The sequence below is a fragment of the Geotrypetes seraphini genome, chromosome 6 (assembly GCF_902459505.1).
Source record: "Geotrypetes seraphini chromosome 6, aGeoSer1.1, whole genome shotgun sequence".
NCBI classification, from domain to species: domain Eukaryota; kingdom Metazoa; phylum Chordata; class Amphibia; order Gymnophiona; family Dermophiidae; genus Geotrypetes; species Geotrypetes seraphini.
The window spans coordinates 158037370-158062628 of record NC_047089.1 but is presented as its reverse complement, the minus strand read 5'-3'; the positions used below and the strand labels follow the sequence as shown (position 1 = coordinate 158062628).

At 44.1% G+C, this 25259-nt stretch overlaps 1 protein-coding gene across 1 annotated transcript in view; it reads right to left on the bottom strand.

Annotated features, from left to right (window-relative positions):
• The window catches only part of GAS6 (growth arrest specific 6), a 134246-nt gene that overhangs the window by 48660 nt on the left and 60327 nt on the right, over nucleotides 1-25259 (bottom strand). Inside the window, exons 6-7 of the mRNA XM_033948665.1 lie at nucleotides 24882-25004; nucleotides 4364-4489 (exon numbers count right to left, since the gene is read on the bottom strand). Coding sequence (XP_033804556.1) covers nucleotides 4364-4489; nucleotides 24882-25004 — 249 coding nt within the window. The remainder of the gene's footprint in view (nucleotides 1-4363; nucleotides 4490-24881; nucleotides 25005-25259) is intronic.

Sequence of the window (25259 nt, the reverse complement as noted above, 5' to 3'; positions counted from 1 at the left end):
CAACGACGTTGAAAAACACACGTCTTCTTCGCTCCGCGGAAACGAAGAAACTGGGGACCACGCACTCCTCCGTCGGGCGGGAAGGCACTCGCGCACGCGCGGTGCGGCCAACTAGAACTTTCTAGTAAAAAGGTCCGTACCGTGGGCTCCGTCGGTGACGTCACCCATGCGTAAAGAATATGCTGCCTGCTTGTCCTGGGATAATCTTATATAGGGGCATCAATATTCCTTTTTCCTACTTGTCATACCTCTCACTATACATCCTAGCATCCTTCTAGCTTTCACTGTCGCTTTTTCAACTTATTTGGCCATGTTTATATCATCACATATTATTACACCCAAGTCCCGCTCCTCTTTGATGCACAAACGTTCTTCACTCCCTAAGCTGTACCATTTCCTCAGGTTTTTGTAGCCCCAAATGCATGACCTTACATTTCTTAGCATTAAATTTTAGTTGACAAATTTCAGACCATTCTTCAAGCTTTGCTAGGTCCATCCTCATTTTATTTACACACCCAGGGGTGTCTACTCTATTGCAGATTTTGGTATCATCCGCCAAGAGGAAAATCTTACCTGACAGCTCTTCAGCAATATAGCTTACAAAGATGTAAAAAACAAAACAAAACCAGGCCTAAGAACTGAACTTTGAGGCACATCACTGGTAACATCTCTTTCCTCAGAGTGATCTCCATTGACCACTAATCTCTGTTGCCTTCTGGGGCTCATACTGAGGGCACTCAGTTTATTTATTAGATGCAGTGGCATAGTGAGGCTGAGTAGCGCCCGGGGCGGTGGTACCATTCCCCTGCCATCTTCTCCACTTGCTGCCCGTGTCGGTGTCAGCTCTCCTTATGAAATTACTTTCTAGGCATAGGACCCGAAAGTGACATCAGAGAGAGCCAACACCGATGCCAGCTGCAAGTGCGTGATGCTGCTCACACTAGAAAAATTAAAGAGATATGGGGGAAGGGGAAGGGAAAGGGCATACATGCATGGTGGAGGGGGGTGGAGGGGTCAGGAAGGAGCAGGAGGGCAGAGAGGAGGACAGGTGTTGGTGCCCCCACCAAGAAAGCTCCCAGGGTGGACTACCCAACCCCCATTACTATGTCACTGATTAGATGCCTGTGTGGAATACTGTCATAGGCTTTGCTAAATTCTAAAAATATACCACATCTAGCATACTCCCTATCCAATTTGCTGGTCTCCCAGTCAAAGAAATTGATCAGATCTGTCTGACAAGACCTGCTGCCTCTATTGAATCTATGTTACCTCAGGTCCTGTAATCCACCGGATTCCAGAAAAGTCACTAAGTCACTATTCTCTGTTTTAAAAGAATTTCCATTAAATTACTTAACACAGAAGTCAGACTTACTGGCCTGTAGTTTTCCTACTTCTTCCTTACTTCCACTTTTGTGAAGTGAGATCACATCCAGCCTTCTCCAGTCCACCAGTACTACTCCCAACTCTAGAGAAGCATTGAAAAGGTCAGTCAGCGGAGCTGCCAAAATTCCCTAAGTTCTTTCAGTACCCTCGGATGCACACCATCCGGCCCCATCGCTTTGTCCACCTTTAGTTTAGCTAACTCCTCACAAATACAATCCTATGAAAATTGATCAGAATCTACCACACCTCCATCCCTATTTGTGTTTGTCTTCTGCAGTCTCGCTCCCGGCACTTCAGCTGTGAACGCAAAACAGAAATATTTGTTAAGCAATTCAGTCTTATCTTTATCAGCTTCTACATATCTCTCCCCTTCACCTTTGAGTCTCTCAATGCCACTTTTGCACTTCTTCCTATCACTAATATATCTAAAAAAATGTATTGTTCCCCTCCCCCACCCCCAACCCCCACCCCCGTTTTACTGTGTCTGCTATTTTTTTTTTTTTCTTCCATTTGCATTTTTGCTTTCCTGGCTACTCAATCAACCTCTCTTAATTTTTCCAGATATTTTTGCCTGTCTTCCTCTTTCTGTGATCTTTTGTAGTTTATGAAAGCTAACCTTTTTTTTCTTTAACTTTTTTTCCTTTACCTTCTCAGCTACTATTTTTGAGAATCAAAGTGGCCTTCTTTTCCTCTTACTTTCCTTACAAAATGGTTTGTTGCCCTTACAATAGCTCGTTTCAGTTTTGCCCACTGCTTTCTTGCTTTTTCCAGGTGTTCCACAATTCCTTGACGTAATCCCTCATCTGAACAAAGTTAGTTTTTTAAAAAGTCTAGAACCTTAACTTTTGAATCTACTCTCTCTACACCTGTCTTAATGTTAAAACACACCATGCGATAATCACTAGATACCAGATGATCACCCACTGTAACATTAACACTTTCCCCATTTGTAAACACTAAGTCCAGTATGGCCCCATCCCGTTTGGGTTCCATTACCAATTTCTGAAACAGTTCTCCTTGTAGAGAATCCAGAATCTCCCTACTTCTAGAAGTTCCCACAATAGGGATACCTCAATCAACATATGTCATGTCAAAATCACCTATTAGTAATACTTCCCCTTTTACAGCTATATTCTGAATGTCTACTATTAAATCTCTGTCCACTTCTGTCTTTGAAGGCCTGCATATCACACCAATACAAATACATTTTCCATTCCCTCTTTCCAGATTGACCTGCAGTGCCTCTTCCTTACCCTGCAGATCCTTCAATTGAGTAACTTTAGTATGATCTTAATATATAAAGTTATTCCCCCCTCCTTTTCTTCCTACCCTGACTTTCCTGAACAGATAACCCAGTATAACTATATTCCAGACATGGTTCTCAATGAACTATGTCTCCGTGATTGCCACTAAATCCAACACAACCTCTTCCATCACAGCCTCTAGATCCAGAATCTTGTTTCCCATACTTTGAACATTAGTATATACTGCTTTCCAGACATTGCCCTCCTTTTCCCATTTGTGTAGAGGTATTTAGTGATTCATTTACTTGAGGGCTTATACTCACCTGGAGTCTTTGATCACCCTGCCCCATCACTTCTAGTTTAAAGCTCTCCAGTAGGTTAGCCAGTTTCCTGCTAAAGACTTTTCTTCCCTTCTTTGATAGATTTACACCATTCCTGCTCAGCAGCCCAAGGTTCAGGAAGCCAAAACGCTCTCAATGACACCATCCATGCAGCCATACATTCATCTCTAGGATGCAAGCTTCTCTGCCCTGGCCTTTACCCTCGACAGGGAAGACTGACAAGAATACCATCTGCGCATTTGACTGCTTCACCATCTCTTCCAGAGCCATAAAGTTACTTTTGATACGTTCAGAGGAGTACCTAGCAATCATTAATGCCAACATGGATGAGCAGCATCAGATAATTTTCATTAGGCTTGATGAGTCTCAGCAAGCTCTTCGTAACATTTTGGATTTTGGAGCCAGGCAGACAGCAAACCTCCCAGGACATCATGTCTCGTCTGCAGATGGACGCCTCTGTACCCTCAGAAGGAAATCACCAACCACCACTACCTTACGCCTCCTAGTGGTCATGGATCCTAGGATAAGCAGCATAAAATCTGTTTTACTACTTGTGATCTAGCTGGGTACTTGGGACCTGGAATGGCCACTGTTGTAAACAGGATACTGGGCTTGATGGGCCTTCAGTCTGTCCTAGTATGGCAATTCTTATATTTTTATACAGCAACTTTGGGGATTTTGAGCTTTGATACTTCCTCTACCTGGGAGAGTATGGCATTACTAACCATCAGATAATCTGAAACATCAGATAACCAAAGTTTGATTAAATTAGGACTCTACTGTACCTACTACAGAGACTGCAACCTCATTATGTAGACACGCAAGTGACAGCACTTATGTATTCAAAACCTATTATGCGATGACACTTTTTTTCAATGTTTTTTTTTTTTTGTAAACCATCTCTTCCTAGACATGCTGTCAACTATACCTTATTTCCCACAGCCTTATAGATACTTTACAAAAGGCTCCATGTTCTTTAGTAAAGAAAACTTTTTTTTTGTGAAGACTACAAATTGCGAATGTCTATACCTGGGTATTTTTTCTGTACAGAAAGCCTAAGCAAAAATTAGGTTTAGAGCATAATCAGCACAGCTCCTAGTCTAAATATATACAGGTCTCTTTTTGTCTGCACATCTTGAATTTATAAAGATACAGATAACCAGTTTTCAGCAAATATGTTCATTAGAGAAGCCCACTTAGTCAGCAACACACTGTGCAATAGTAGAATATTATTTCCTCTAGGCCCAAAACTTCTAATACAATACATCAAATATATACTTTTTATATACTGTACATACACATACAATGACATTTTCTCAACCAGACCACAGGAAAAGCAGACTTTTTTATGCACATAATGAAGGTCTTTAGTTTCAGTATTGGTATTCAACATACCTATGCAAGATTTGGTTAATTCATCGTACTTGTAGCCCTCTTTACAGTGGCATGAGTAGGAGCTAAGTAGATTTATACAGGCAGCCGTCCCACAGATGCCTGGAGAAGCCATACATTCATCAATATCTGGAAAAATTGCAAAGGAAAAAAACACCAGATAATTCAGATCAGCATGGAGTTACTGCATGACACGTGACAAATCTAGATCTGATCCTTTAGGAATGTAGAACCTTAAATACACCTTAAATTTTAGTATAGTATGCAAGCACGGATTGTACCTAACAGCTCTCTAAATAGCCAACATTGTATTTTGATGTGCAATTGATCAAACAACCAATTCAAATAAATGCTCTGTCCAAAAGTAAATTATTACCATTGCAAAACAAACTCTGTTTTTAAATAATTTTTTCATTGTTTATTAAGCAGTTGACTGACATTCCACTTGGCTGGGAAATGTACTGCTTCAATAAGCTATCAGATTGCTCAACTTAACTCCTGCTCAATGAATTTTTGTCCTTCATTTCTATTCCTCCCAATTAAATTCATATACCGTATTTTTCGCTCCATAAGACGCAATTTTTCCACCCCCAAAAATGGGGTGAAAATAAGGGTGCATCTTAAGGAACGAATGTAACCCCCCCCCAAAAAAAAAACAACTCGTACCTCTTTTTGGTATCCCGCGGTCCAGCGCGCTTTCTGCGGTGGTGCCTCGGTTCTCCTGTTCTCTTCCAGCAGCATCAGTGGCACAGCAATGCACAAGGCAGGCACAAGCTTTTTGCGTTCCTGCTTGGTCCCTTCCTGCACTCCGAATGGCTGCCTATCCGTTCTCACTGGACGCAAAAAGTGTGTGCCTACCTTGTACACCGCTGTGCCGCTGATACTGCCAGAAGAGAGCAGGGGAACTGAGGCAGGATCGCGGAAAATGCGCTGGACTGCCAGGATTCTAAAAAAAAGGTACCCGGGGGAGGGGGGTGCCTGCCTGACTTTGGGCTGGCTAGCTGGCTTTGGACTGGCTGGCTAGCCGGGTTGACTAGAGGCTGGCTGGCTTGGGGTGGATTGGCTAGTTGGCTGGATGGCTTGGGGTTGGCTGGTTGCCTTGTGGCTGGCTGGCTGGCTGGCTGGGTTGACTGAGGGCTGGCTGGCTGGCTTGGCTGGTTGCCTTGTGGCTGGCTGGCTTGGGGTTGCCTGGCTTGGGGGTGGGTCGGCTGGTTGCCTTCGGGCTGGCTGGCTTGGCACTGGCTGGGGGCTGGGAGCTGGCTGGCTGGATGGCTTGGGAGTGGCTGGCTGGCTGGGGGTTGGCTGGGGGCTGGCTGGCTTGGGGGTGGGTTGGCTGCCTTGGGGTTGGCTGGCTTTGCACGGGCTGGGAGCTGGCTGGCTGGCTGTTACTTGACGTGCCTACCATTAGACGTGCCCACCACTAGATGGAACGAAAAATACGGTAATACTACAGTAGCATCTCAGCTATCCAGGACCCACGGGGACTGATGGATGCCGGATAACAGTTTTCCCAGTTGATTGAGAGTGCTGGGTTAAAACACAGACCTCAAGCTCCCCCTCCCATCCCGAAGCACCAGCATGGCAGTGGTTCTGAGCCACAAAGTCCTCCTCCCTCCCTCAACCCCCAAGTGGCAGAAGCAGGAGGCAGTCCTGAGCTGCGACCCCCTTGTTCCCTCCCTCCTCTCAAAGTAAATATTTAGTGGATCAGTGAACAAAAGTTATGCAGATAATTTTTCTACATTAAACTTTATGCATATTTTGAGTCAGAATATGGGAAACAGTTTTAGGAATGGATATATACATATATAAATGAAAAAAAAAGAATATATTTGGATTGCCTGAACAAGACATGATAAAATTGATTTAAAATTAATCTATAAACACTAGTGGCATCATTTTTAAAATTAGATCTTGAAAGGCTATCACTTAAAGCTGTGCCATTAAAAAAACACTGAGGGGCTGATTCTACAAACAGGTATCCTGATTACAGGAAGTGGTAGGTGTCCTACCGCCATCTGGCAGCCAACTGGGACACACGTTTTTAGAAAAACGTTAGGCAAGAAGGATAGGTGGCTGAGCTGCCTATCTCTGCAATCAGGTTAAGGGGCGATTCTCTAATTGGCACTGGTGACATGGGCGCCGGTTAGAGAATTGGGGGGATGGTGTCTGTTCTTTAAGACAAACTCAATTTTGTATAGGATAAAAAAAAGCGGATAAAAAAAGGAAAGAATATAACTACTCCATTGCTGGCATCAAACCTTGCTTGCTTGCTTTTTAGATTTGCATATTTTGTGAAAATTAATTATAAGAATGTTGCAAGAATTTGTCTGTCTCTTTAGGTGCAAAAAAGTTAATTATGTCGGATGCATATAGGATATTTTTAGATTATCACTTACCATGTTTTTCGCTCCGTAAAATGCACTTTTCCCCCAAAAAAATTGGTCGAAAAAAGGGTGCGTCTTATGGAGCGAATACCCAACCACCCACACACCCCAATTACCTTATTTTAATTCTGGTGCCCTCCCTCGCTGGACGCAGCTGCCTCTCTAGTGGAAGAACAGCGCACAAGGCTGCCTGCCTGGTCCCACGCCGCTTCAGTTCTCGCGGGAAGTGGCATGGGACCAGGCAAGCAGCCTTGCGCACCGCTCTTCCACTAGAGAAGGGAAGAGGAGGCAGCTGCGTCAGCCGACCAGGCAGGCAGCCTTGCGCGCTGCTTTGCTGCTGGAGAGGCAGCTGGAGACAGCAAGTCCTGCTTCCCACATGAGCAGAAGCTTTCCGCGGGCTGGACACAGCCATCGGAACCGGAAGCCACTGAGAGTCCCGGTATGACGGCGCAGCCCAGACAAGAGAGCAAGTGGCTACAGCAACAGCAGCAGCTGGTTCCGGCCTCCCGCTCTCCTTCCTTCCTTCCCCCATGGCAGTGCTGGGCAGCACCTCCGGGCCTCAGCTGCCTCCACCGCCACTCCTCTAACTCTCTTCGTGTTCGCCTCAGCCCCCATGGCAGGTGGGACATGGAGGAACGGGCTCGTCAAGATGCGCCAGATGAACTAAAACAAGGTACGGGGAGAGTTTGGAGGGCGTACAGAGGGGTCCTGCCTGCCTGCCTGCCTCGGGGGTGGGGATGAGGAGTACAGGATGAAGGAAATGAAGCTTGAAATGGGGAAGGAAAGAAACAGAGCAAAGAAATGCTGAAGGAGGAGGGAGCATAAGAACATAAGCAATGCCTCCACTGGGTCAGACCTGAGGTCCATCGTGCCCAGCAGTCCGCTCATGCAGCGGCCCAACAGGTCCAGGACTTGTGCAGTAATCCTCTATCTATACCTTTCTATCCCACTTCCAGCAGGAAATTGTCCAATCCTTTCTGCCCTATTACGCCCTCTGGAAGCGCATTCCAGGTGTCCACCACACGTTGGGTAAAGAAGAATTTCCTAGCATTCGTTTTGAGTCTGTCCCCTTTCAACTTTTCTGAATGCCCTCTTGTTTTTTTATTTTTCGAAAGTTTGAAGAATCTGTCCTTCTCTACTCTCTCTATGCCCTTCATGATCTTGTAAGTCTCTTATCATATTCCCTCTAAGTCTCCTCTTCTCCAGGGAAAAGAGTCCCAATTTCTCCAATCTCTCAGCGTATGAAAGGTTTTCATTACCTTTTATCAGACATGTCGATCTCCTCTGAACCCTCTCGAGTAACGCCATATCCTTCTTAAGGTATGGCGACCAATATTGGACGCAGTACTCCAGATGCGGACGCACCATCGCCCGATACTACGGCAGGATAACTTCTTTCGTTCTGGTAGTAATACCCTTCTTGATTATATCTAGCATTCTATTTGCTCTCTTAGCGACTGCTGCGCACTGTGCCGTCGGCTTCATATCCACCATTACCCCCAATTCCCTTTCTTAGGTACTCTCATTCAATAACATCCCTCCCATCGTATAGTTGTACCTCGGGTTTCTGCTTCCCACATGTAATACTTTACATTTCTCAACGTTGAACTTCATCTGCCATCTCGTCGCCCATTTCCCTAGTTTGTTCAAGTCCCTTTGCAATTCTTCGCAGTCCTCTTTAGTCCGAGCTCCACTAAATAGTTTGGTGTCGTCCACAAATTTTATTATCTCACACTTCGTCCCTGTTTCTAGATCATTTATGAATATATTAAATAGCAGCGGCCTGAGCACCGAGTCCTGTGGGACACCACTCGTGACCTTCCTCCAGTCCGAGTAGTGGCCCTTTACTCCTACCCTTTGTTTCCTGTCCGCCAACCAGTTTCTGATCCATCTATGTACGTCTCCTTCCACCCCATGGTTCTTCAGTTTCCGAAGTAGGCGTTCATGGGGTACCTTGTCAAAGACTTTTTGGAAATCTAGATATATGATGTCTATGGGGTCTCCTCTGTCCATCCATTTGTTAATTCCTTCGAAGAAGTGCAATAAGTTCGTTAGGCACGATCTCCCCTTGCAGAAACTATGTTGGCTGATTATCAGAAATTCGTTTCTTTCAAGATGTTCATCGATGTTTTCTTTTATCAGTGCTTCCGCAATTTTCCCCAGAACAGAGATCAGATTCTGTATAGGATGCCGTCTCGGTGGCTACCTAAGAAGCCCAGGACTATGCCTATCTGAGGGTCGCACGTATCTATCAATCGCCTCAGCGTTTTTTAAAAGCAGAGCGCGCAGCTGGTGGTCGCAGGGTCTCTCGGACATGTGGGACTACGTTCCTCCCCTCCATCCATGGGGAGGGGGGAGCAAGGCCAGATTAATGGGTAGGCCCAGAAGGCACATGGCTAGGGCCCGAACTTGTCAGGGGGGCCCGTTGAAGAAACAAGTAGGGCCGGCGTTAGGAGGGTGCAAACAAGGCAGTTGTCCGGGGCCCCCGTGAGCCAGCATATCCTCCTCCTTCTATACATTTCCCTCTATTTCAGTCCCCCTTTTATATATATCTTTTCCAATTCCAATCGGTACGGTCATGTGACCTCCTCCAGGGCTTTTTTGAAGCCAGCATGCCATTCGCGCCAATTTTACTTTCGCTTTCACAGCGTTTTGCACAACAGTTTCACTGCTCAAGGTAAGAGATTTCTGGTTCTCCGTTATGGCCTTTTTCTAATACTTTTGGTAGTTCTTTCAGTACTTCCCTTTTCAGATCGTCTTCTGTAATTGTTGCCCTTTTGTTTTAATAGAAGCTTTTCTATACAGTCTCCAGTGTTCTGTTTCTCTGTCCTCTCTCCCTGCTTTCTTTTCCCACAATCACTGCTCTTTGGTTTAGTTCAGCATTTGTTTTGTTTAGCATTTTAATTCATTTCTTTGCATTTTGGCACTTCCAATGTGTTTTTTCCAGTGGTATTTCTGTCTTTTTCTTCATTGCACACCACTTTTTATTTCAGCTTGACTTTAATTGTATGCAACACGCTTTCATAATGTAATTTTTTTAGCATCATTTCTCATTATTTATGTTTTGCTTTCGGCTGGTTTAGTTTTTGTATGACTGTGCTCTTTATGATCGTTCTTCGTGATGATGATGGTTCTTCATGAGGCTTTTCAGTATGGTTCATTCTGCTTTTAATGATGGATTCATGCATTTGGTTAAATATGCTTCTACTGCCTTTTTATTTTAATTTTACTTGATTACATGCTTTCATATTTGGTTTAATATTTTATATGCATTGGTTTATGGTTTTTAATATCCCTTTTTTTAAATGTTACATATCTCTCCATGATATTCCCTGTTATTATATTTTCATTCAATGTTTTATTATTTTAAATGCTTTATTTATGTATTTGGTTTAAATATGTTTTATATGGATGAGGCTTGGGGATTCCCACCAGTTACAGCAAGGGAGATGCTCATTTTGTTTTGGGGGAGAGGGGGCTAAGTTCAAAGTGGGAGGCCCAGCCCCCTCTTGTGTTTAAGCCACCAATTGTGTTAATAGTACAAAATGAAGTACTTGCTGAGTTTCTGGAAGGGGCAAACAGTGGATGGAAGGAAGAGAATAACATTTAATAAAAAGCATAAAAACAAATAAGGTAAACAAATGGGGGTGGGGCAGAGCCAGGGGGCCCAGTATACTTGTGTGCCTAGGGGCCATTAAAGAATTAATCCTGCCCTGGTGGGGGGAGGAGGAGGACCGTGCGTCAGACCCTTCGTCCCCTCAAAAGCAGACCCATAAAACATAAAATAGCATGCATGGTCCATAAATCCATCTATGGCAAAAACTCCAAAGGACTGAGCATAGGTATCTCCAGCACACATGCCTATCTGAACTTAATGTATCTCTAGGGCATCCTTGTATTGTAATGTATGTCTAAGCTTCTCTGCACTGTACTAAATAGTTCTCCATATACTGTTCTGTAAGTTGCCTTGAACACTGTAGGCATAGAGCAGGGGTGTCAAAGTTCCTCCTCGAGGGCCGCAATCCAGTCGGGTTTTCAGGATTTCCCCAATGAATATGCATGAGATCTATGTGCATGCAATGCATATTCATTGGGGAAATCCTGAAAACCCGACTGGATTGTGGCCCTCAAGGAGGGACTTTGAGATCCCTGGCATAGAGTGATGAATAAATTCCAGATTAGATTAGATTTCCTCATCCTTCACATATATTATGGAAAAAACTGCACAAATTCACCTTCGCATTCCAGGGACTCAGAATATGGAACAATCTCTCACTTCACCTTCGACAAATATGCAAAGAAAGAGTTTAAAAACCCACCTTTTCTCCTCAAACTAGTAGCATGAACCCTTCTACTCTGTCTAACGAAGCTTTAATCATTGTACATGATAATCATTGTACATGATTTCTAAAATCTTATTGTAACCACATTGAATACTAGTTAAAACTTGCGGTATAGAAGAACAATGTATGGTATGGTGTGTATACACCTGGTTAGCTAATATTCTATACAGGTGCCCTGTTACAGAATTGCCCTTTCTGTGTACCCTGGTCATCCAATAGTATGCATTTATATAGCAGTAACTTAGCAAAGGCAGATCACAGCCCTCCAGAAAAACTACAGTCTATATCCTTTACAACTGTCTCTTTCCCAAGTAAGGACGCTTTGGGAATACTTAAATGTATGCAACCAGACATCTCCTGAAATGAAAACATGCCTACAAAGAGCTAAACTATTCTAAAATAACCTCTCTCACTTTCTTTCTATCAGGACGGGAGTGCTGGATCACATTATATAAGGCCACCCACGATCCTCTGAATCATTCTCATGCTATGAGGATGGATAATAAGATGATGTGACCACTGGCAAGCCCAGACATGTTTCAGGGTTTATTACATAAGGAAATCATATTATCAAGCAGAAACATAAGAACATAAGAATTGCCGCTGATGGTCAGAACCAGTGGTACTTCGTGCCCAGCAGTCCGCTCATGCGGCGGCCCCCAGGTCAAAGACCAGTGCTCTAAATGAGTCCAGCCTCACCTGCGTACATTCCAGTTTAGCAGGAACTTGTCCAGCTTTGTCTTGAATCCCCTATAACAGACTCCAGAAGAGTGTTCCAGTTTTCTACCACTCTCTGGGTGAAGAAGAACTTCCTTACGTTTGTACAGAATCTATCCCCTTTCAACTTTAGAGAGTACCCTATCGTTCTCCCTACCTTGGAGGGGGTGAACAATCTGTCTTTATCTGCTAAGTCTATTCCCTTCAGTATTTTGAATGTTTCGCTCATGTCCCCTCTAAGTTTCTCTTTTCAAGGGAGAAGAGGCCCAGTTTCTCCAATCTCTCACTGTATGGCAACTCCTCCAGCCCCTTAACCATTTTAGTCGCTCTTCTCTGGACCCTTTCGAGTAGTACCGTGTCCTTCTTCATATATGGCAACCAGTGCTGGACGCAGTACTCCAGGGAGGGCACACCATGGCCCGGTACAGTGGCATAATAACCTTCTGCGATCTGTTCGTGAAGCCCTTCTTTATCATTTCTAGCATTCTGTTCATCACCGCTGCGCATTGCGCGGACGGCTTCATCGACTTGTCTATAGAACTCCAAGTCTCTTTCCTGGGAAGTCTCTCCAAATACTGCCCTGGACATCCTGTATTCGTGCATAAGATTTTTGTTACCTGCATGCATCACTTTACACTTGTCCACGTTGAACCTCATCTGCCATGTCGCAGCCCATTCCTCAAGCCTGATTATGTCACGTTGTAGATCTTCGCAATCCTCCTGCGTCTTCACTACTCTGAATAACTTTGTATCGTCCACAAATTTTATCACCTTGCTCGTCGTACCTATGTCCAGATCGTTTATGAAGATGTTGAAGAGCATGGGTCCAAGCACTGAGTCCTGCGGTACCCCGCTGGTGATGCTCTTTCAGTCCGAGTATTGTCCATTTACCCCCACTCTCTGTTTCCTATGCTCCAGCCAGTTTTTAATCCATGTGAGAATTTCACCCTTTCCATGGCTCGCAATTTTCCGAAGTAGTCTTTCATGTGGAACCTTGTCGAACGTCTTCTGAAAATCCAGACATAGAATGTCGACCCGGTCATCCTTGTCTATTTGCCTGTTTACTTCCTTGAAGAAATGCAGCAAGTTCGTCAAACAAGATCTGCCTTTGCTGAAACTGTGCTGGCTGGTCCTCATCAGACCGTGTCTGTCAAGGTGATCAATGATGTGGTCCTTTATCAGCACCTCTACCATCTTTCCTGGTACTGATATCAGACTCACCGGTCTGTAGTTACCTGGATCTCCCCTCGAACCTATTTTGAAGATCAGCGTAACATTCGCCACCTCCAGTCTTCTGGAATCTTTCCCGATTTGATCGACAGATTGGCTATTAGTTGAAGCAGTTCAACTATAGTCCCTTTCAGTTCCTTGATGACCCTCGGATGGATGCCTTCCGGTCCTGAGGATTTACCACTCTTAAGCCTATCGATCTGCCTGCATGCCTCTTCTAGACTGACCGTCAACCCTGTCAGTTTCCCAACTTCATTTCCAGCATATAGCCTGATGGGTTCCGGTATGCTGTGTATATCCTCTTTGGTAAATACAGACGCAAAAAATGTGTTCAGTTTGTCGGCGATTGCTTTGTCCTCCTTTAGCACTCCCTTTATTCTATGGGCATCCAATGGTCCCACCATTTCCTTCGTGGGTCATTTCCCCTTAATATATCGAAAGAAAGGCTTGAAGTTTTTCGCCTCCTTGGCTATTTTTTCCTTGTAGTCTCTTTTGGCCCCTTTTACCGCCTTATGGCACCTGCGTTGATGTTGTTTGTGCTTATTCCAGTTTTCATCTGTTCTAGACCTTTTCCATTCCTTAAACAAAGTTTTCTTGTCTCTGATCGCTTCCTTCACCTCTACAGTGAGCCACGCCAGTTCCTTGGTCTTTTTCCTCTTGGATCCCTTGTTGATATGTGGTATATATAGATTTTATACCTCGGTGACTGTGTCCTTAAAAAGGGACCAAGCTTGCTCTAGTGTTTTTACAGTGCTTATCCTCTTCTTAATCTTCTTCCCCACCATGAGTTTCATCCCTTCGTAATTACCTTTTCGGAAGTTCAGTGCCGGGGCTGTCGTTATGGACCGATGTTTCGCCCCTGCGTCCAGGCAGAAGCAGATCATGTTGTGATCGCTGTTTCCCAGCGTCCCTTCTACTTCTACACCTTGTGCCGGTCCTCGCAGTCCATTTAGAATTAAGCCCAGAATTGCATTTCCTCTTGTATTTTCCTTGACAAGTTGTTCCAGTAAGCAATCGCCTACATCATCCATGAACTTGGTCTCTCTAGCGCAACCTAAGTGCCTATATTCCAGTCTATCCCCGGATAGTTGAAGTCACCCATAATTGCGTTGCCTCCCTTGCAGTTGCGTTTAATCTCGTCCGTCATTTCTCCATCAATTTCTTCGGACAGTCCATTTGTTCCCGGAATTTTGATCCATAGAGACTCTAACTTATCTGTCTGTTGTGGCGTGTTCTCTCCAGTAGATTCAATTCCCTCTTTGACGTATATGGCAATGCCCCCACCTTTTTGAGCCATTCTGACTCTGCTGTATAGTTTGTATCCCTGTAGCACAGTGTCCCAGACGTAGCACAGTGTCCTAGATGTAGCAGTGTCCCAGATGTAGCAAAGTTCCTTAGGGGTGTTATAATGCACTGTTCATTTTTCATCACTGTATAAGGTGTTTTATTTTTCAATCCTAAAAGCTACATTGAAATAGAAAGAGTTCATGTTGGAAAAAAGTATATAGAAGTAACAATAATCCAAGCCAAGAACAAATAATCCAAAAGCCATGTGTTCTATTACAACAACAAAAAAAAGAAGTCAGAAAGAAAATTGTAACCAAGGAAAATGCCCCACTTCTGCATATTTTAAACATAACAATTCAATAGAACTATAAAAGCATGACTAAGAGATTCTCCCCTCCACTGCCCCCCCCCCCCCACACACACACCCACTACCACCAGTCACAGAGGTCTTTTTCTTTAAGAAAACTTTGAAACAGGGACATTTCAAAGAAAACATATTTTTGACAAGTCACATGATATTAACATGGGAACCAAAAAAAACAATTTGCATGCCAACAGCTCTTGCTTCTTGGCCTAACATCAAAAACTTTTTCTCCTATCTTGTAGAATCTTGCATAACTTAGGATACATCCACATATTTTGTCCAAGAAAGAAACAGTTTGGTTTTGAAATAAGCTGAGTATTCTATCCTATCTTGCTCAAAAATAAAACTACCAAATGAGCAGTTCTGTTAGTCTCTTCCTCCACAGATCTCTTCAGAAGCACCAATACATTAAAGCAGTCATTAGAAAGGTTTGATCACGTCCCCTTGCCAGAAGTAATGCTAAGCCACTGAAGAGAAAACTTTATTAGGAATTTTTAAGATAGCCATAGAATAGGGCTTTCTAGGGGATTCCAAGCCCACCTGTGGAAAACTAGCAAAGGACAAGTTTATCCTTACCTGATAATTTCCTTTCCTTGAGTCCTACTAAATCAGTCCAGTAGATGGAGGCAGAGACTTGAAGATTCCAATTGCATTATCAGTATAATAGGTAGTACAGCCAGGAATATTACAATATGTTAATGCTAAAGCTAAGAATTAACTAAACTAGCCTATGTAAACCGCTTAGATAATTTTGATAGGTGGTATACGAGTACCTAAAATAAATAAAATAAAAATATACCAGGGAACCCTTTACAGACCTCAGAACATTAAAACAAAATAGGTATGATGAACAAGAAAAAGCGATCTGAAACTAAGGATTACCAGGGCTCTATCATCTTCCTGGATAGATCATGGACTAGTCTAACAGGACTCAAGAAAAGGAAATCATCAAGTACAGTATTGGTAAATATATCCTTCCTTATTCTTGTATTCCTTCTGGATGGGAGGTACCAAAGCTTTTGCCTACTGCCACTTCTAGCCTGAACATCAATATTGTAATTTTTCTCAAAAGGATATAGCGAGGACCAAGTGGGACTGACCTCTTCAGCTTCTGCCCAAGAAATAACCTGAGCTCTCGTTGACTGATCCCTGAGATCCACTGAAACCTCTTTCCAATTGGTAAGCTGTTCCTATGGTATCCTTAAGTCAATGGGCAACAGAAGAGTTTAGGGCTCTTTTGCCCTTGCAAAGCCCATGAAACAATACAATAGGCTCCTTGACTTATAAAAAGAATTTGCAGCCTTCAAGTAATGCAATAGAGATCCGGGTACATCCAGCTTATGAAAGTTTTGGAACCCAGCTTGTCTGATTGAGAAAATTAAAAGTGAAATCACCTGATTTAAATGAAAAGAGGAAGCCATTTTTGAAAGAAAGGATGGAAGGATGGTATTCTAATAAGAACATAAGAATTGCCATCTCCGGATCAGACCCTGGGTCCATCAAGTCCGGTGATCTGCACATGCGGAGGCCCCGCCAGTGTACCCTGGCATAGTTTTAGTCCCCATATCACTGTATGCTTCTTAAGGGAGATGTGCATCTAATTTACCCTTCCCCGTATCACTCTATGCCACTCTTGAGATGTGCATCTAGTTTACCCTTAAATCCTAGAACGGTGGATTCTGCAATTACTTCCTCTGGGAGAGCATTCCAGGTGTCCATCACTCGCTGCGTGAAACAGAACTTCCTGATATTCATCCTGAACCTGTCCCCCCTCAGCTTCAGTCTATGTTCTCTTGTCCGTGTCACATTGGACATTGTAAATAACTGCTTTCCCTGCTCCATTTTGTCGAATCCTTTCAGTATTTTGAAAGTCTCGATCAGATCCCCTCGCAGTCTCCTCTTCTCAAGGGAGAACAACCCCAGTCTCCTAAGTCGTTCCTCATAGTCCATGTTCTCCATACCTTTCACTAGCTTCGTTGCTCGTCTCTGCACCCTCTCTAGCAGTTTTATATCCTTCTTTAGGTATGGAGACCAATGTTGGATGCAGTATTCCAGGTGCGGTCTGACCATGGCTCTGTAGAGCGGTATTATAACTTTCTCAGATCTACTCGTAAATTCCCTTCTTTATCATGCCTAGCATTCGATTTGTTTTCTTCGCCACCGCCGCACATTGCGCCGATGGTTTCAGGGTCCTATCTATCAGTACACCCAGGTCCTTTACCTGTTCGGTCTTTCCCAGAGTTACACCTGACATACTATACTTGTGATCTTTATTTTTTTTGCCTAAATGCATCACTTTGCATTTTTCCACATTAAAATTCATCTGCCATTTATCTGCCCACTTCTCCAATTGATTCAAGTCACTCTGGAGTTCCTCGTTGTCCTTCTGCGATCTGATTGCCCGGCATAGCTTTGTGTTGTCTGCAAACTTGATGATTTCACTGGATGTTCCTTATTCCAGGTCATTTATGAAAATATTAAATAAGATGGGTCCAAGTACCGAGCCCTGGGGTATACCGCTAGTCACTTTTTCCCATTCTGAGAACTTCCCATTTATGCCCACTCTCTGTTTTCTGTTCTCTAGCCATTTGCCCAGTGGTTCCCAAACCTGTCCTGGGGGGCCCCCAGCCAGTCAGGTTTTCAAGATATCCCTAATGAACATGCATGAGAGAGATTTGCATACCTGTCACTTCCATTATATGCAAATCTCTCTCATGCATATTCATTAGGGATATCTTGAAAACCTGACTGGCTGGGGGTCCCCCAGGACAGGTTTGGGAACCACTGCATTTGCCTATCCATCTTAGTATATCTCCCTCTATTCCATGACCTTGTAATTTCCTGAGAAGTCTTACATGTGGAACCTTGTCGAACGTTTTCTGAAAGTCCAAGCATACAATATCCACTGGTTCTCCACTATCAATTTGTCTGTTCACTGTTTCAAAAAATTGAAGTAGGTTCGTCAAACATGATTTCTCTTTCCTGAACCCATGTTGACTGGCTCTCATCGGGTCGTGTGTGTCTAGGTGCCGGACTATTCTATCTTTGATCAGCGCCTCAACCATCTTTCCAGGGACAGACGTGAGACTCACAGGTCTGTAGTTGCCTGGCACTCCTCTCGATCTTTTTTTAAATATCGGCGTGACGTTCGCTATCTTCCAATCGTCCGGTATCTGTCCCGTTTTGATTGACAGGTTGGCAAGTTTTTGCAATAGTTCTCTGATTTCAAATTTCAGTTCTTTTAGGACTCTCGGATGAATTCCCTCCGGTCCAGGAGATTTATCACTTTTATGTTTGTTGATCAAAATGGAAATGGTCAACTGAAAAGGACAAATAACTTTGCAATAAAGAGGCTGCAATTTGGACTCTTGGTTGAACGGCCACTTAGAAGGCCATTTTCAATTATATATCCTACAGCAAAGAATATTTAAAAGGCCTAGTGGGTGGCTTTGAAATAGGATCAAAGGGAAGCCTCAAGGAGATACCACACCTCACAACAGGGGTCGAATTTGCTTAACTGCCCACAAAGAAGGGCCCACATCCGGCTGTGCAGCCACAGACAGACCATCTATTCTACTTCTGAAACAAGAGAGATCTGCCACCTGAACCTATAAAGAGTTAAGAGCTAGAACCCGGTTAAGAGGCCATTGCAAAAAGGCCACCCACAATCCTCTGTGAATTACTCTCATGCTATGAGGATGAATAGTAAGATGATGTGGTCACTGTCAAGTTCAGACATGTTTTAGGGTTATATTAAAGAAGGAAGCCATATTATCCAGATACTCTCAAAATAGCTGCAAAAAAATTCAGGACTATCGAAATTGGAGCTTGCAAGGGCTCTACATCCTTCACCGCACACCAGCATTGAAAGGACTTCCAGGTCTTAGCATAGGCTGCCACCATGGATAGCTCTGAGCAACGTGGTGATGACCATGTCTGAAAAACCATTGCATGTCAAAAGCCATGCCGTAATCCCAAAGTGTTTTGGATTCTCAATAGGAACTGGTCCCCGAGTGAGAAGGTCCTCTAGGACCAGCAGTATGAGGCTCTCAACCTTCTAGAGACGGCCTAAGTCCATATATCATGGTCTGTGAGGCCAATCAGGTGCCACTAGTACTACCAATCTGGGATGGATTGCGATACTGTGAAAGACCCGACCGAGCATGGGCCACAGGGGAAACACATACAAGAGCTCGTTCTCCGGACACAGCTGGACCAACACATCTAATCCCTCACTTCCAAGCTTGTATATGCCACTATAAAAGCGAGGCCTCTTCACAACTGAAGCCGTCAGATCCATGTGTGGAGGCCCCCACTGACGAACTATAGTATTAAGCGCTTGTGGAGTCAGTGACCATTCCCCTGGGTCGAGAGTTTGCCAACTGAGAAAGTCGGCCTGCACATTTTCCACTCTGCACATATACAACCAAGAGAGTCTGCGAGTGATCTTCCAGCCACCGAAGAAATTCTATGCACAGCGAGGTGCTTCTGGTGTCTGCTTGCTTGTTGAAATACGCTACTGCTATTGCATTGTCTGAGAAGACTCTGACTGCTTTGCGTTCCAGAGATTTCTCCAGAAGTGCTAGATGAATGGCTCTGAATTACAGGCCATTTATGGGCCACTTCTGCTAAGCCAGAGTCCAAAAACCCTGGACTGGCGTCCACTGCAATGAACCTCCTAACCGTAAAGGCTGGCATCGGTTGTTAGTATCGCCAGGAAGAGATGTGAAGAGGACACCCCTGGAAAGAGCAGCCATTTGCAGCTACCACTGCAGGTTGCTCTTCACTGTAGGTAGCCAGGGGAGTGGCTGTTGTAGCAAGTCCATCTGAGGGAACCAGAAAGAGAACAGAAAGAGTCCTGGAGGGGTCTCATATATGCTCTGGCCCAAAGAACCACCTCTATGGTCATAGTCATCAACCCCAGGACCTCCAGGTAATGCCACTGGCCTCTGTAGCAGCTCCAAAATCTGCCTCTGGAGCTTCAGTCTGTACAGCTTTGGAAGAAACACTTGGCCCAGGGCCATGTCGAACAAGACTCCCAGGTACTTCAGGAACTGAGGTGGTTCCAGACAACTCTTCTTGAAACTGACTACCCAGCCCAAGTCTTGGAGGAGTTGAACAACTCTTGAAACCGCCAGCTCACCTTCCTCCTTAGATGAAGTCCAGTCATCCAAATATGGGTGGACCTGAATTCCAGCTTTGCAGAGGTGCACTGCCACTACCACCATCACCTTGATAAAAGAGCAAGGTGCTGTGGCTAGCCTGAAAGGGAACGCAGAGAACTGGAAATGCAGCTCCAGCAAATGAAATCACAAGTACCTCCTGTGGGCTGGGAAGATGGGAATGTGAAGACAGGCCTCCATCAAATCAAGGGACGCAAGAAATTCCCCCTGCATCACTGCTGCTATGACTGACCGCATGGACTCCATGCGGAAGTATAGTACCTTCAGTGCCTCATTGACCAACTTGAGGTCCAAAATCAGCCTCCAGTTGTCTGTGCCTTTCTTTGGCACGATGAAGTATATGAAGTATCTGCTCAAGCCTGATTCTGTGTCTGGAACTGCTCTATGAGCCAAAGGAGCCAATAGCCAAAACTTTGAGGGCTTTTTTCTGCCAGCTGGAGAATTTACAAAGCAGACTGGTAGGGAGGCACAGAACTCGATTTTGTAACCCTCCCCCCCCCAACAACAACAACATCCAGAACACATTGGTCTGCACCAGCTGAGACCAGACCGACCAAAAGGCCAACAGTCTGCCGTATCTGGGGGAGCTCAGCCACTGTTATGGCATTCTTAGGGGCTGGTGAGGAGCGAAAGCCAACGGCTTGCTGTTTCCTGCCCCTGCTGAATTTGATGTAGTCCCTGAAAGGATTTCTACATTGTTTGGTCTCCCGTATACGTACAGAATCTTCTGGATCTTTGAAAATTACCCTGTCCCAAACTCCAAGCCATTTGTAGTCTGCTTTCTGGTAAGGCCTTGGGACAACAGTCTGTCACACTGGTCATCAGCCAAATAGCATCTGCCCCTAAAAGGGAAGCTTGCTCAATGTAGCTTTAGAGGTAGAATCTCCTGTTCACTATCTGATTCAGAGCATCCGTCAGGTAGAGATAGCATAGGCCAAGACCTTGCTCATAACTCTGATCCACAATATAATTAACCCCAGAAAAGAGAATCTGGGGGTCTTCCTCATCCTTCAGGTCTGAAGACCCAGGCAGGTGTGACAAGCACGTGCCACAAAGGAAGAGGTGGCCGCTGCCTTAATCCCTAGGGCCAAAGCCTCAAATAGCTACAAAGAGTAAGTCCACTTTACAGTCCTGAGCATCCTTTAACATCACCCCTCCTTCACTAGGTAGCTGAACAGCCAGCTGCTGGAAAACTGGCACCATCGGATACAGCTCTGCCATAGTTTTAGCCACTTGAAGGGATCCCTCCGGTGACTCTCAGACCAGCTTAGTAATGTCTGGATGCAAGGGAAAAAGCATGGTCAGAATCACAGAACTGCTCATAATTGAGCATTAAGAAGAGGAACATCCACCTTTAACTCTTGCAGTGAGGTGGAAATAATACTTAAAAGCACAGAGACCTTGAACAGCCAGCACACCATGGGTTCTTCCCCCTGTTCCAGGGTCACTACCACCTCTTGACTGCTGTCCTCTTGCAAAGATGCAGACTCTGCCAGTGGAACCTCTTCTGGGCTAAAAGTAGCATCAGACTTTCCATCCTCTCAGTCAATGACAGACTGAACCTCCTGATCCAAGTCTGTGTCCTCATCTGGTCGGGATGCTAACAAATACCGAGGACCCTCGGCAGTTCAAATAGGCATTCTATATAAGGCTCACAAAATCTGGAGTGAAACTTTATACTGGGGGTCTCAAAGACCTCTGCAGAGACCTCTGCTGGTGCACCCATGCAACTGCACTTGGACAATACATTTTTGGAGAGTCCTGGAAAAGGTCTATTCCCCTGGGAATGCACCTCCTGTAGATTCCCAGCCCTGGAGGACTCAGAGGAGGCTGAGCCCGAGGTTCCTACCCCTTCCTTGCATGTCCTGTCACACACGTGGCAAGGACACTCATTGGCTGGCCATCCAGCACAAACCTGAGTCCATCCCTGTCGATTTTAAGAAAAATTGAGGGGGTTTGAGGCAGATGGAGGCTATAGAAAAAAAGATTGTTTAAAGTCCACGATGGCCGCCGCCAGAAAAATCGTGCTTTGGAGACCTCCCTGAAGGAAAATAATCACAGGGAAAGTGGGTTTAGAGGTGGGGGATCTAGGCACAGTGGTCTGAAACTTTTAAATTCAACTTTTGGGGACCCCCCCTTACCGATTTTCCTCATAGGCTACAATATCCTTACTCACTGTGCAATTTGGTGCCTTCCTGCTTCAACATAGGATTTCAGCTGGAATCAATGGATAAAAAAATCTGCCTCACAGATTTGCTGGATGAACCTGGTCTTCTGGCTGCAAATCAGACTGAGTTTGGACTGGGACTCAACTCCCCAAAGACCACGCTTTGAAGGAGGTGGGAAGACTATGCAGCCAGCACACTGTTAGTCCTGGCCGAGCCAGGAAAGAGCCGAACAGCCTGCGCTCAAGCTCCTGACTAAATAAGGGATGTGAGCAGCTTCGCAGGGGACATATACTGAGCTAATAAAATATAAAAGCAGGCTGGCTAACTAGGTGTTCCCAAGGGTATCTTCTCCCAGGAAGATGTCCCAAACGAACACTGAGAAAAATGCCCCATAATAATAAAACCACAGAGCAGATCAGAAGCACTTCTGAGCAGCTTGCTTGCAGACAACAAATTGTGGAAAGGAACAGAAGCAGATCACTAGGAAGGAGGTGTTGAACATGTGATTGACAGTTTTCTGCAAGCAACTTGCAAGTTGAGATACAGAACCCTATCGTTTCAGGACAATTAGACACACTGCACTAGAGGTTTATTTGGAATTTGTTATCCTGCTTATTATTATCCTAGACTTTATTTTATCATGAATCTTCCTCTAGAGTTGAGGCAGATATCATCAGACATTGGTGTCTGTGGTGTTGGTTTTCTGGACATGGGAGACCTTGATGTCGAAGCATGCCTGGGAGGAGACATAATCTGTAGGGATGGAGAGCGATCCATTGTGCATTGACACTTACTATGTGTTGAAAGAAGTGGATGCCTAGAAGGGGAGAAATGTTTGTGCTTCTTAGTTTTCTTACATGAAGTGTCTCTTGATGTGTGAGGCATGGACAAAGTCGGCATTAAGTCTTGTCTCGGAAGAGAGCCCGATGTTCAAAGCTCTTGATGCAGCATTGCTGCATGTGATTTGGATACAGATGACACTGTTGTTAATAAAGGTGTTTACTTTTGGATCTTCCTTTAAATTTAGGTCTCTGTTTTTTGGCCTTCTATCTGGTCTCTTTCATATCTCTGCCGATCTGGTTTTTGTAGATTGCCTGACTGTTTTCTTGAACCTTATTTTCAGTGATCAGACTTAAATGAATAGAATCTGAAGATCTACATGAACTTTATAGAATAAGGGGGTCGTATGCCAAAGCTGCAATAAAAAGTGGCCTCAGCGCCCTTTATGTGAGTTTTTTCTATGCACTAAGGCCTTTTTCACCACAGCCGGAAAGCAGCAGATTTCTTATTTTTCTCTATTAATGTCTATATGTTAATGTTGTCATTGGCACATGGCCATTAGTATATATATATATATATATATATATTTTTTTTTTTTTTTGTTTTGTTTTGTTAGTAAGGGCTTGCAAAGTAATATGGATGTACTGATTAGTGCAAGAACACCTACTCTGCCCTCTGACACATCCCCTCCAACAAAAATTTTAAAATATTTTCTTAGTACACATAAATTCACAACTTACCACAGGATGCCTGAGCATATCCCGTGGTAAGCTATTTTAAGCTGCAGAAAGTATGCACTAGCACTTTAGTAAAATGACCCCAAAGGCAACTGGTATATATCGTGTTGCCAGCTCCCAACTAACTTGGTGAGAACCTTTGACGATAAACAACACAGAAAATCCTGAAACAGGCTGTGTTTTACCCAAGCAAGGGCTGCATCAGGGGCTCAAAGAAATTCTAGGCAACAGCCATCATCAGCAATCACATCTTCATATGACCAAACAACCACATGACCTTGACTCACTCCAACACCCAGTAACTTTCAGGAACTCATGTTTGCCTGCTCACAGCCAATTGGCTGCAGAACTACTAAACACCAGCCATCTTACCACAGCCTATCTTAGACTACTAAGCAGGAAGCGGCATGACTGAAGAGTGGGGCTATGAGTGGGCAATCATGAGCAACTGAAAGTTCCCTGGGATTTGGAGTGAGCCAAGATCATGAAGATGTGAGTGCCGATGACAATAGTTGCCTAGTTTCCTTTAGCCCCTGATGCAGCCCTTGTGTGGATGAAACACAACCTGTGTCAGGCTTCTCAATGTTGTGTGTCTTCCCCAGGAATAAAGTTTCTGGGCATTTCTATTTAGCTTATCTGGTTTTGTTGTCACCAACCTGGAGTCTGCAGACTGCCTGTCCTGTTGCTTTCCTGCTCCCAACTGAATACAGACCTCTTAAGTTTCTAAAACAGCAATAATTTTGCACTGTGGATGCCCAAATTTTGCACTGTGGATGCCCAAATTTGGCTATAGGAGCCTTAAAAAAAATGCCTCATTATTTACACTCCTAAGCAGAGAAATAATTGCAGGTGAAATTGTCCAATAGGGAAATATTTAAAGATGAGGAAATGGGTCCAGCCCAACAAATTTACAGAAGCATGCATCTCAGCTCTCAGGACATTCTGTGAGATTTCCTATCCTAGTTGCTGATGCCATGCTGAGCAAAATATCGGTCAGGCTATAGCTCTACTGGCCAACCTCATTCCGCTGCCTCTGTGACTAATGTTGTTTATCTGACAAAAATAGCCACTGACCTAGTTAAATAGGATGATCCAAGCAATTGATGTAAATTCTTCACTGAAGCAAAAAAGCCAAGATTCAATTTTTAATCTTAAAAGCACTGAATACAGATTTTACTTTTGAATTTAAATAAATACTCTTCAAGTAAAGAGTGACTCACTGGTTTGTTGCCACATATGCTTTTCCTTTATCATCCTTAGGGAAAAAATGTAGCACCCCCTGATTACTGACAGAAGCTAGTCAAATTAATTAAAATGATCTAACTCACCAACACAAGTTCTATTGTTAGGATGAAGTGCGTAGCCACTATGGCACAGACAGTGGTAGCTCCCTGGCCTGTTGACACACAGCTGACTGCAGCTACCATTCTGCACAAGGCATTCATTTATATCTGCATGCACAAAAACAAAAACGTTACAGTCTTTTGTTTCAGTTATTCAACAGTGTATGCACAAATTTGTGAAAACCAAAGCCCCTATTTACAGGCATCTCAAATTTTGCACTTAAGGTTGCAAAGCTAAAATAGACGTTTACATTGTGAATTGTTAAAATGTATAAAACAAAGCCAGCTTAATTATTAGGCAAACTAGGCAATCACCTGGATAAGCAGGTTCTAAGAGATGGCACAGAGCAACAGCAGTTGCTA